Source organism: Hylobates moloch, unplaced genomic scaffold (assembly GCF_009828535.3).
Source record: "Hylobates moloch isolate HMO894 unplaced genomic scaffold, HMol_V3 SCAFFOLD_29, whole genome shotgun sequence".
NCBI classification, from domain to species: Eukaryota; Metazoa; Chordata; class Mammalia; order Primates; family Hylobatidae; genus Hylobates; species Hylobates moloch.
Window position 1 is genome coordinate 2150693 of NW_026652304.1, and position 12277 is coordinate 2162969.

Consider the following 12277-nt stretch of genomic DNA (forward strand, 5'->3'; position numbering starts at 1 on the left):
GTGCCTAGAATAGTCAAATACAGTCTGATTCCACTTACACAGAGTGCCTAGAATAGTCAAATACAGTATGATTCCACTTATACAGCGTGCCTAAAATAGTCAAATACAGTCTAATTCCACTTATACAGCATGCCTAGAATAGTTTAATACAGTCTGATTCCACTTATACAGCATGTCTAGAATAGTCAAATTCATAGAGAAAGAAAGTAGAATGGTGGTTGTTAGGAGCTGTGGGGAGGAGGAAATGGGAAGTTATTGCTTAATGAGTACAGAGTTTCAGTTTTGCAAGATGAACAAAGGTTTGAAGATGGCTTGTGGCAACGGCTGCACAACAATGTGAATGTACTTAATGCCACTAAACTGTATATTTATAAGTTAAGATGGCAAATTTTATGTCATGTATTTTATATGAGGTTTTTAAAAGAAGAAATGATGGGAAGAAAAAGGAAAACAGACTTTAATTCCTTTATAATTAGCTATGACCAGCTCTAAGTCCTTTGTTTTCAGGAACTATAGCTGCTGATAGAGTGTGTTGCTATTTACATTTGCTTCTCATAACAATTCTGTTGACAGTTAATCCAACTAACCGTTGTTTTACAGAAAGGAAAGAGATGCTCAAATTCCCAACAATGGTATCTACTGGAGCTGTAACTTTGACCTAGGTTTTCCAGGTATGTGAAAACACTGACATAGCAAGAGCCTGCAAGCCACCATACGTCTGTGGCTTCTCAGTGGTGTCAGAGGATTTGGAATCCAAGCACCTTCCACAAAACTATTGCTATAGCTTTTTGCTGACTGGTGATCCTATTTTATAATTCGGTCACTTTTTTTTTTTTTTTTTTTGAGACGGTGTCTCGCTCTGTCACCCAGGCTGGAGTTCAGTGGCACAATCTTGGCTCACTGCAACCTCTGCCTCCCAGGTTCAGGCAATTCTCCTGCCTCAGCCTCCCCAGTAACTGGGATTACAGGCACCCGCCACCACGCCTAGCTACTTTTTTGTATTTTTAGTAGAGACGTGGTTTCACCATGTTAGCCAGGATGGTCTCGAACTCCTGACCTCAAGTGATCCTCCCGCCTCAGCCTCCCAAAGTGCTGGGATTACAGGCATGAGCCACCGCGCCCAGCACATTTTCACTGGGTAGCGTTATTTCAAATGCATGACAAAGTTATGCAGTCTTACTGAAAGCTATGTTTGTAAACTTCCCCCAAAGCATATCTCTTTCCTTCGTGTTTGGGCTGCTCCACTTCAATTCTCATAATATTGCTGTTAGTATTTGTCACATTTTCCATCCCAGTAAGGCTCTGCTGGTGATCGCATTATAGGTAAATCCAACTTGAGAAGAGTTCAGCATTAAATTTTAGTGTCAATGAAAGAGTAATCTTTTTATATGTCTGTTTCTCTTGATTGTAAACTCTTTTTTTATTTTTATTTTATTTTTGAGACAGGGTCTTGTTCTGTTGCCCAGGCTGGAGTACAGTAGTGCGATCAAGGCTCACAACAGCCTTAACTTCCTGGGCTCAAGTGATCCCCCCACCTCAGCCTCCCAAGTAGCTAGGACTACAGGCCATGCCTGGGTACTTTTTTGTGTTTTTTGTAGAGATGGGGTTTTGCCATGTTGCCCAGGCCGGTCTTGAACTCTTGGGCTCAAGCGATCCACCCACCTCTGCCTCCCAAGGTGGATTGTAAACTGTCGATTCTTCATTATGAGCAGGGTCAGTCTCCAATTCATTTTTGTATCCTCTGTCCCTCCTACAGATTCTCAAAACACTGATTATTGAGATGGTGGCTGAAGTATTGATGGAAGCATTGGTGATGATGGTAGGAGTAGGTGCAGTGGTGTTGAAACCAAATTCCAAAAGTTACAAAGAATAACGATAGCTAATATTGATATGCACTTATTCTGTCAGACACTCTCTTGGGTGCCTTACATTTATTAACTGTGAAATCCTCAAACTACATTATGTGATAAGTTTTATGATTCCATGTTTTAGATGAAAAAACTAAAATGCTGATACATTAATTTTTTTTTTTTTTTTTTTTTAAGACGTTGTCTCGCTCAGTCACCCAGGCTGGAGTGCAGTGGCGCAATCTCGGCTCACTGCAAGCTCCGCCTCCCGGGTTCACGCCATTCTCCTGCCTCAGCCTCTCCGAGTAGCTGGGACTACAGGCGCCCGCCACCACGCCCGGCTAATTTTTTTTTGTATTTTTAGTAGAGACAGGGTTTCACCGTGGTCTCGATCTTCTGACCTCGTGATCCGCCCGCCTCGGCCTCCCAAAGTGCTGGGATTACAAGCGTGAGCCACCACGCCCAGCCTACATTAATTGTTTTGACCAAGGTGTCACAGATGAGTAGTATAATCAGGATTGTTTGAATCTGGTTTTGAGTCTAAAGCTAGTATCTCAGTCTCTACAATATTTTACTTTTCCAGAAAGTTGCAGACTATCACTGCTTTGTAATTTAATGTTTTTCAGTCCAGCATGGTAGGAAAAGTACAAAGCTTTTGAAAGAAAGATACAAGTCCCTGCTCCATCATTTCTAATCGAGTAAGCTATTTCCTCATCTTATATAGTGAGAAATTTTTGCCCTGCCTATCTAAATTATAAGATGATCTCAGATGAAGTATTTTGCAAACTGAACATTTAATTGTAATAAATGCTGCCTTTTCTGCAGCTACTTTTGTTATCAATAAAATTTAGTTATTTTAAGCCAATTAAAATCTCATGCTTAATGGACATTTTCCTTTTGTAGGTAGTGACTTATGCTAAAAATTTCTATCTGAATCAATATTATTACTCAACTAATATGATTGCTTATTTATTGCTAAAGGGGAAAAATCTGGCACAGGCCACCAGTTGGGGACATCACCAATAATGGGATAAGCTGATATATGCCCCTCATGATGTGATACTCTGAGACATAACATCTCTTGTGTTATTCCTACCCAAAAATCTAATCACGAAGGACAATCAGAGAAACTTACTCTATAAAACAAATGACCTGGACTCTGCAAAAATGTCAGTATCATCAAAGACAAAAACAAACAAACAAAAAACAAAAAAAAATGTGAAGAACTGTTCCAGGTTTGAAGAGACTGGAGACATAACTAAATACAGTGTGTGATCCTGAAATGGAAAAAAAAAAAAAAGGCAATAAATAGCATAATTGGGACAACTGGCAAAGTTTTAGTAGGTCGTGTATATTAGATAATATTGTCACAATGCTAAACATCCCGATTTTGATCATCGTATGTTCGTTAGAGAATGCCCTTATTCATGGGAGATAACACAACAGAGTATGTACAGATGAAAGGTCATAGGGGACCAGGCATGGTAGTGCATCTCTGTAATCCCAGCACTTTGGGAGTCTGAGGCAGGTGGATCGCTTGAGCTCAGGAGTTTGAGACCAGCCTGAGCAATACGATAAAACTCTGCCTCTGCAAAGAATACAAAAATTATCCAGGCATCGTACCATGCCCCCAGTCCCAGCTACTCTGGAGGGTGAGGTGAGAGGATCGTTTGAGCCCAGGGGGGTCAAGGCGGCGGCTAGACAAGATCGTGCCACTGCACTCGAGCATGGGTAACAGACACCCTGTCTGAAAACAAGAAGAAAGAAAGAAAAGGAGGGAGAGAACGAGAGAAAAAAAGGAGAGAGAAAGAATCATGATGGCTGTAATTTACTCTCAATGGGCTCACCAAAAAAAAATTAATAATATAAAAATACCACATACTTAAGTATGGTAGGCCGGGCGCGGGGGCTCACGCTTGTAATCCCAGCACTTTGGGAGGCCGAGGCGGGCAGATCACGAGGTCAGGAGATCGAGACCACGGTGAAACCCCGTCTCTACTAAAAAATACAAAAAATTAGCCAGGCGTGGTGGCGGGCGTCTGTAGTCCCAGCTACTCGGAGAGGCTGAGGCAGGAGAATGGCTTGAACCCGGGAGGCGGAGCTTGCAGTGAGCCGAGATTGCACCACTGCACTCCAGCCTGGGCGACAGAGCGAGACTCCGTCTCAAAAAAAAAAAAAAAAAAGTGTGGTTAAGACACCACATTGAGATAAAAATTAATAAAGTCAAAAATAAAAATGTCAGATGAAAGAAAAAACATCTAGTAACTGGCCTCTGAGTTAGAAAGAAAGAAAAAATAGTTTTATTTCCACACAGTGGTACTTATTTTCCACAAATATTCCAGGAATCAGAGAAATCTAAATACAGGTCAGATGTAAGACAAAAATCAAAGCTGCTGAATATTAGAAGAATTCCGATAGCACGTTGGAGAATTCAACTCATGTTTTGAATCCACTACATCCCCCAGGGATATCTATGGTCAGTACACAGCGTGGTAGGAAAAGTCCAAAACTTTGGAAAGAAAGAAAGATCCTCCATCATTTGCTAATTGGGTGAGTTACTTGCGGTTAGCAGTTGAGCTGAACACAATTCCCCCATCTCTGGCAACTACTCCCGTTACACACGATAACTGGTGGGCCCCGATGCCAGGGCCAAAGGGGGATTCTTAATCCAGGCTGAGCCAGCCAGATCTTCTTGTGCGCCCAAGTATGCATGTGCCCGTGTTCGTGTGCGCCCGTGTTTGTTCGCGTATGTGCGTGTTCGCGTGTGTGCACGAGCGTCTGTGTGTGAGTGCATGTTCGTGTGTGTGCGCGCGCGCGCGTTGGCACATCTAATACCTGAAAGTCCCCAGTGCCTAAGTAACTCCTGGGAGTAAATGAGTAGCTGCATTCAGGAACAACTGAATTACCAACGTTTCTGGATTCGTTCGCAACGAAAGGGCCAGCGACTCTACTCCGGGCTGGCCCTCCTCCTACCACATCAGATTTTCCAGAAATTGCTCCGAAGCACACTTCAGTAGCTAAGCAGGGAAAGTTAAATGAAGGAATTCTTTGCTCCCAGGGGTGGCGGGGAGGAACTGCCCGGCCACACTGTCTTTCGAATTTCACCGGTTTAAATGGTCAGAGAAGCACCGTGGCACAACCTAAAATTCAGACGCACTCCGCAAACTCCGATCCTGCCCATCCCTTCCCAGGCCAGCGCCCTCGCGGGCACAGAGCTGCTCTGATTCTGCCTACGCCTCCGGGAGGAAAAGGGTGCAAATCAGGGGCGCCTCGGCCCCTCAGGGGTGGTCTATCCCCAGGGCCACCCCCGGGCGCGGCCGGCGGCTGGGACCGTACCTCGGGCGCGGGCGAAGCGGCACCCAGCGCGATATGGCTGGTGCAGTCCAGGCTCCCGGAGCCAGAGGAGCGGCCGCGGCTCATGGCGACCCGAGCCCGGGGGCGCGCTCGGACCCGGAACCGGCCCTGAGGAAGCGGCGGCGCCGGGAGCCGGCGGGTGGCGCGGGCGTCTCCTCGGGCAACGGGTAAACACTGCGGGGACACGGCGAGTAGGGTGCGCGCGAGTAGGGTGGCCCGGCCGCTGGAGGCCGGGGTGGAGCCCGAACCCCCGAGCGTGGCCTCCGTGGCGAGGGCCTGCAACTGAGCGCCCGACGCTGCCAGGGCGACCTCGGGGAGTCGGCGGGGATAAGGGTCGGTCCTCTCGGTGGGACTCTGCAGTGAATGCAATTCCAGGCCTCATCCTTAGGTCAGCGATAAATGCAGCCAGTGGTCAGTGTGAACGGTGCTGCTGCGAGTGAGGCATAGGAGACTTCACAAGGGTGAACGGAGCATTTACTTAGCATCCACTGTGTGCAAATGTGTCTGCAAGCGTGCAACCTGTGCAGGTCTGGGTCCTGCGCTTGGTTTAATACTCAGCTGTCCCAGTCTTGACGTTTTTAGGAAGTTTTGAACAAGGTGTCCTGCATTTTCATTCTGTACCAGGGTCCACAAATTATGTAGCCTGCCCTGGTGTGCGTTCTTTCATTTCACCTTCTCAACAACCCTGCCTGGAAATACGGGTATTAGTAATACCAGTGTTAGTAACAGCCACAGCTGCTCATTATTAAATACTCGTGCTCGTCCATGCACTGTTCTAAGTGCTTCCCACGCATGATCGATCTCCTTAAATGAAACAAGATTATGAAGTGGGTATTAGAATAATCCATCTTCAAGACAAGGAAACAGTCACAGGGAAGCAAAATAAAATTTCCAAGATGTACGGGGTAAGTGGTAGAGTGAAGATCAGGCTCCAGATCATAACACTAAAGCACAGAGAAGATGAGTAACTTGTTTAAGGTCCCACAATTTGTAGCAGAATCTGAAAATGGAATCTGCATTCACCTCACTTTAAAGCTTTTGGTGGGCCGGGCGCGGTGGCTCACTCCTGTAATCCCAACACTTTTGGGAGGCTGAGATGGGTGGATCACTTGAGGTCAGGAGTTTGAGACCAGCCTGGCCAAGATGGTGAAACCCTGTCTCTACTAAAAATACAAAAATTAGCCGGTCATGATGGCCGGCACCTGTAATCCAGCTATTCGAGAGGCTGAGGCAGGGAGAATCATTTGAACCTGGGAGGCAGAGGTTGCAGTGAGCCAAGATCAAGCCACTGCACTCCAGGCTGGGTGACAGAGGTTGCAGTGAGCCAAGATCAAGCCACTGCACTCCAGCCTGGGTGACAGAGCGAGACTATGTCTCAAAAAAAAAAAAGAAAAAAAGCCTTTAGTAGACGCTTATGCTGTTTGAGACACATGAAATCAAACAGGTGGGAGGATTGCTTGAGGCCAGGAGTTTGAGACCAGCCTGGGCAATACAGCAAGACTCTATCTCTACAAGTTTTTTTTTTTTTTTTTAATTAGCCAGGCATGGTGGTGCACACCTGTAGTCCTAGCTACTCAGAAGGCTAAGGGGGGGCCAGGTGAGGTGGCTCATGCCTATAATCCCAGTACTTTGGGAGGCCGAGGAGGTGGATCACCTGAGGTCAGGAGTTCGAGACCAGCCTGGCCAACATAGTGAAACCCCCGTCTCTACTAAAAATACAAAAATTAGCTAGGTGTGGTGGCACATGCCTGTAATCCCAGCTACTTGGGAGGCTGAGGCAAGAGAATCGCTTGAACCTGGGAGGCAGAGGTTGAATGAGCTGAGATAGCACCACTGCACTCCAGCCTGGGCGATAGAGCAAGACGCCATCTCAAAAAAAAAAAAAAAAAAGAAGGCTAAGGCAGGAGGATAGCTTTGAGCCCAGGAGGTCAAGGCTGCAGTGAGCTATGATCACCACTGCACTCCAGCCTGGGTGACAGAGCAAGATCATGACTCTAAAGACAAAACAAAAAGGCAAAATCAGAGCTACAGCAGCTTTTCTTGGATTCCATCAGTCATCCTACGTGCATTCATATCGACCCTGAGGATTTCTTCATCTGGACAATGGCTTTTGATCTCACGGTAACTTTGCCATGTATCTAATCCAGAATCATCTCAAAGCTTTCACTTGATGCACCATTAAAGAAAAAGTTCTTAATGAAAACTTAGGCTTTCAGAAATCTCCTATTAATAGTACAGCTTGGAGTAAACACATTTTTAAGTTGTAGTTTTTCCTTGCGGTAGAACCACTACAAACTTGTCAAATTTTCTTTTTTTTTTTTTTTTTTCAGACAGAGTTTCACTCTTTTTGCCTAGGGTTGGATTTGATGGCGCGATCTCAGCTCACCGCAACCTCCGCCCCCGGATTCAAGTGATTCTCCTGCCTCAGCCTCCCGAGTAGCTGGGATTACAGGCATGAGCCACCACGCCCTGCTAATTTTGTATTTTTAGTAGAGACGGGGTTTCGCCATGTTGGCCAAGCTGGTCTCGAAGTCCTGACCTCAGGTGATCCGCCTGCCTCCACCTCTCAAAGTGCTGGGATTACAGGCGTGAGCCACTGCGCCCAGCCAAACTTGTTAAATTTTCAGTGAACCAACACTGCCAGAGGAAACACAAATTGATGAAAACTCAAGACACCTGGAAGAGAACCAGATGGAAATCCTTCTCCATTAACTCTAATCCAATTGTTTAAGAATCTCATGTCATAAAGCCTGATTCTGCTCACTTTGGTCAACCTTGTAGCTCTTATTCATGAGAATAGAAGATATAAATTTGCACAGTCTTTAAAAATCAGCATGAAACAGATTTTTCTCTGTATAAAACAATGTGATTTTGTGGTAACTGGAGGCAGAAAAAGTACTTGGCTCAGCCCTCCCCAGATGCCTTTGAGATTTCTGGGATATCAAGACATGAGCCAAGTGATTCTTCAAGCAGCATCTGATGATGTGATGACGTCAAAGAAGTTGAGCTGGGGGGACCCCGAGGTCTGGACCTTGGAGGAGATGACGATTTGGGCTAGCTGGGACCATGGTGGTAGAACATTTCAGGCTGGGAGTTGGAGGGGGGCAGTCTCTAGGTCTGATAACAGTTTAAGCAAAGGAGGGAAGAAAAAATGTACAAACAAGTTCCAGTCCAGACCTCTCACAAAACCCCGTGTGTGGGCAGCACCGTGTGGCCCACAATACCTCAGTACAGACCTCTGTTTTGGAGTTTTCTTGTGGTGTCGTAAGTTTAGAACTCTGGTTTCCTCCTTTTGCTTGTTTGTTTTACAGATGTACATGTTTCTCATAGGGACATTTGTAATATGATAACTTTTGGAGCTTTTGACTTCCGTTTGAAAACTTGTCACTGAAATCACTCCTATGACATTTTAATTGTCTAAAGGTTGTTTAAAAGAGTAGGCTTGATTTTAGTATTTTCCTAAACACTTGCTATGATCTAAATGTTGGTGCTCACCATCCCAAATTCATTTGTTGGAACCTAATACCCATTGTGATAGTGCTAAGAAGTGGGGCCTTTGGGAAATGATGAAGTCATGGGGGCACCACCCTCATGATTGACATTAGCCCTCGTAAAAGTGGCTCAGATTTGTTAAAGGATACAAAGTGACAGCTAGACAAGAGGAATCAGTTCTAGTGTTCCATACCATCGTTTGATGACTACTGTTCACTATAGTACATTATATAGTTTCACATAGCTAGAAGGATACTGAATGTTCCTAATACAAAGAAATAATAAATGTTTGAGATGATGGATCTGCTAATTATCCTGGTCACTATATATTTGTATCAAAATGTCACTATGAATCCCATCAATATATACAATCATATGTCAATTTAAAAAACACCATTAAAATTTTTAGCCCGGCACGGTGGCTCACGACTGTAATCCCAGCACCTTGGGAGGCCGAGGCAGGCGGATCATGAGGTCAGGAGATCGAGACCATCCTGGCTAACATGGTGAAACCCCGTCTCTACTAAAAATACAAAAAATTAGCCACGTGTGGTGGCGGGTGCCTGTAGTCCCAGCTGCTTGGGATGCTGAGGCAGGAGAATGGTGTGAACCTGGGAGGTGGAGCTTGCAGTGAGCCAAGATTGTGCCACTGCACTCCAGGCCTGGGTGACAGAGCGAGACGCCATCTCAAAAAAATAAAATAAAAATTTTTAAATGAAGAAAAAATTTTCAAAAGCAAAATTCTTTCTTAAAAGGACTTTATCTACATATAAAGTAATATTTTTGAAACTTAAAAAATGTGGCTTGAATGAGCTCCCTTGCTTCTTCCTCCATGTGAGGATATAGCAAGACAGGCCGGGCATGGTGGCTCAGGCCTGTAATCTCAGCACTTTGGGAGGCCAAGGTGGCCAGATCACTTGAGGTCGAGAGTTCAAGACCAGCCTGGCCAACGTGGTGAAACCCCATCTCTACAAAAAACTAGCCGGGCGTGGTGGCAGCTGCCTATAATCCCAGCTACTCAGGAAGGATGAGACATGAGAATCACTTGAACCCAAGAGGCAGAGGCTGCGGTGAGCCAAGATCACACCACTGCACTCTAGCTGGGTGACAAAGCTAGACTCTGTCTCAAAAAAAAAAGAGGACACAGCAAGAAGGTGCCATCCATCCATAAGGAACAGGAGGAGCTCACCAGGCACCAAATCTGTTGGCTCCTTCATCTTGGGCTTTCTGGCCTCCAGAACTGTGAGAAATAAATGTCTATTGTTTATAAATTCCCCAGTCTAAGGTATTTTTGTTATAGCAGCCTGAATGGACTAAGTCCTAACTGAACGAAATGTTCTCAAAGCCTGCAAGCAGCTCCTTCAGTCATCTACCAGAAGATTACTTGGTGAAGTACAAACCACTGAAACCTGCTATTCCAAGCAAGTGGCAGCTCTTAAAGGTCTTTAAAGCCATTCTCAGTCCTTTCCTAGACTTGTTTCACTTGTTTGCTGATCCTTATTTGATATATCTAATAAATGAACACTCTTCAGCAATGACTTTAATTCATCCTAAAACAGATCCCCTGTCCCTTATTTGTTCTGTTGTGACATAAAGCTGGTTGTCAAACAATTTGTCGGTGTCATTTCCAAAGATTTTCGTACATTTCATTTCATTTATTTCAAGGTCCATTTTCTGTCTTTTCCCCATACATATGACTGTTTCCAATATATTTTTACACCTAAAATGTGATCCATCTTATAACTTTATTATAGGCTAAGCTTAGAGAAACACTGAGCGCTCACTTCATGAAAAATAAACTGAAAGACCTTCGGTTTCACTATTAAGGTAAATCACAATTGTTCTTTTAAAAAACATCTTATCAAAAATGTAAAGTACATTTCAAGACATTTTAGTTGGGTAAATATAAGGTTCTAAAAAACACCTACAATAAATATATATTTTCTTGTCCTATATGATGTTTATTTGACTGTAAATTCAATACCTTTGAATTCTGTTTTAATTGGTATTTTCTGAACTAGTCAAAAAGATTTGTTGTATATAATATAATGCCACCATTCATGGCCTTACTGAAGTGATCTTTCAGTTGTGAAATTGCAAGTTTAAAATAGTTTAGTATTCTTGGAAAAATTTAGAGGGATAAACTGGGCAATCAATGTTAACATTTTTCTGTTCTAGGAGGAGAAAGCACTTTCTAGCAAAGGATTGCCAGAAGGACCACATCACATGTCTTTTTATAGGAAAAGTGTCAACCGATCGGGAGGATTATGGAAAGACTGGGATGAAGCAAGGGCTCCACGAGCCTTTGAATCCTCTGTCCTCTGAGTCACCTGGCAGCCAATTATTCCGAAAGTTTTTTTATCCTTTGGGGGTTTCCCTAGAAGAGCTGAAGTCTACTACTAATAAGAACAGAATTATGTTGGGGGCTGAATAACATTCTTCTTCACTAAGGCTCAAAGTTAGTGTTTCCTATCATCAAAATTTATTCTTAATTTCCACTTTTTTTTGTTGTTGTTGCCCAGGCTGGAGTGCAGTGGCGTAATCTTGGCTCACCGCAACCTCCGCCTCCCAGGTTCAAGCGAAGCCTCCCTCCTGCCTCAGCCTCCCAAGTAGCTGGGATTACAGGCATACGCCACCATGCCCGGCTAATTTTGTATTTTTAGTAGAGACGGCGTTTCTCCATGTTGGTCAGGCTGGTCTCGAACTTCCAACCTCAGGTGATCCACCTGCCTCGGCCTCCCAAAGTGCTGGGATTACAGGCGTGAGCCACCACACCCGGCCAAATTTCCATTTCTTAATGGTTATCTGGAATGAAAATTTACATGTTTCATCTTTTAAAATGTCATTCACACAGATGGGTACTGCTAACTACTGCTTTCATTTCATAAGCATGTGATTTAAATTGAGCATATTAATCACTCAGAAGGCATCTATAAAATTACCTTAGATTTTTATGCTGATATTTATCTTTTAGCATGTCATTACGCTGCAGATTAAAAGCCTCCAGTTGAAGGTTAGATGGAAGCTCCTCAATTGCAGTTGAATATTAATATATTTTTGAAATATGGGACTTTCCTTTGCATGCGCATTGAGGGCTGAATATTTGTGAGAATGAAGATTTCACATCTTGTTTTAAATTTCATCAGCACAGAAAGCATATAGGACAGCTTGACAGCTTGTACTTAGAACAACATTAGCAGTTATTGCATATAGTACTGTCTTACCTCGTAATTATACCTTGAATTGATTAATAAATATTACCAACTCTACAGCAAAAGCTAATTTCCAAAGCCGTTCAGTATTCAGTAATACTGATTGAAGGCTGTGTGTCTTATTTGGAAAAACTTTCAATCTCAGCCCTGAGTTCAAAAAATTGAAATGAAACATTGTCGCCACTGATCCACAAATTTCTGTGCATCAGAGCAAGTCAGGATATATGGTTTCTATTTCTGGCAAAAACCTGTAGAAGTGACAAAGGTTAAGTCCACAAGAGCGATGAAGTTCAACATTTACACTACTGGTTTAATAATGCCTGATAAATACAAATATTTTCTGTGATGTGTTTGCTGATGAATAATATAATG

The 12277-nt window shown here is 43.8% G+C and overlaps 1 protein-coding gene across 2 annotated transcripts in view; it reads right to left on the reverse strand.

Annotated features, from left to right (window-relative positions):
• Nucleotides 1-12277, reverse strand: part of LOC116463231 (damage-control phosphatase ARMT1) — a 168300-nt gene that overhangs the window by 117573 nt on the left and 38450 nt on the right. The window contains exon 1 of one of the 2 annotated variants that reach the window (XM_058434508.1): nt 5184-5324. The exons of the other annotated variant lie outside the window; for it this stretch is intronic. Within the exon in view, the coding sequence (XP_058290491.1) occupies nt 5184-5267 (84 nt within the window). The 5' untranslated portion in view covers nt 5268-5324. Of the gene's footprint in view, nt 1-5183; nt 5325-12277 lie in introns of those variants that run through there. 2 annotated transcript variants of the gene reach the window in all.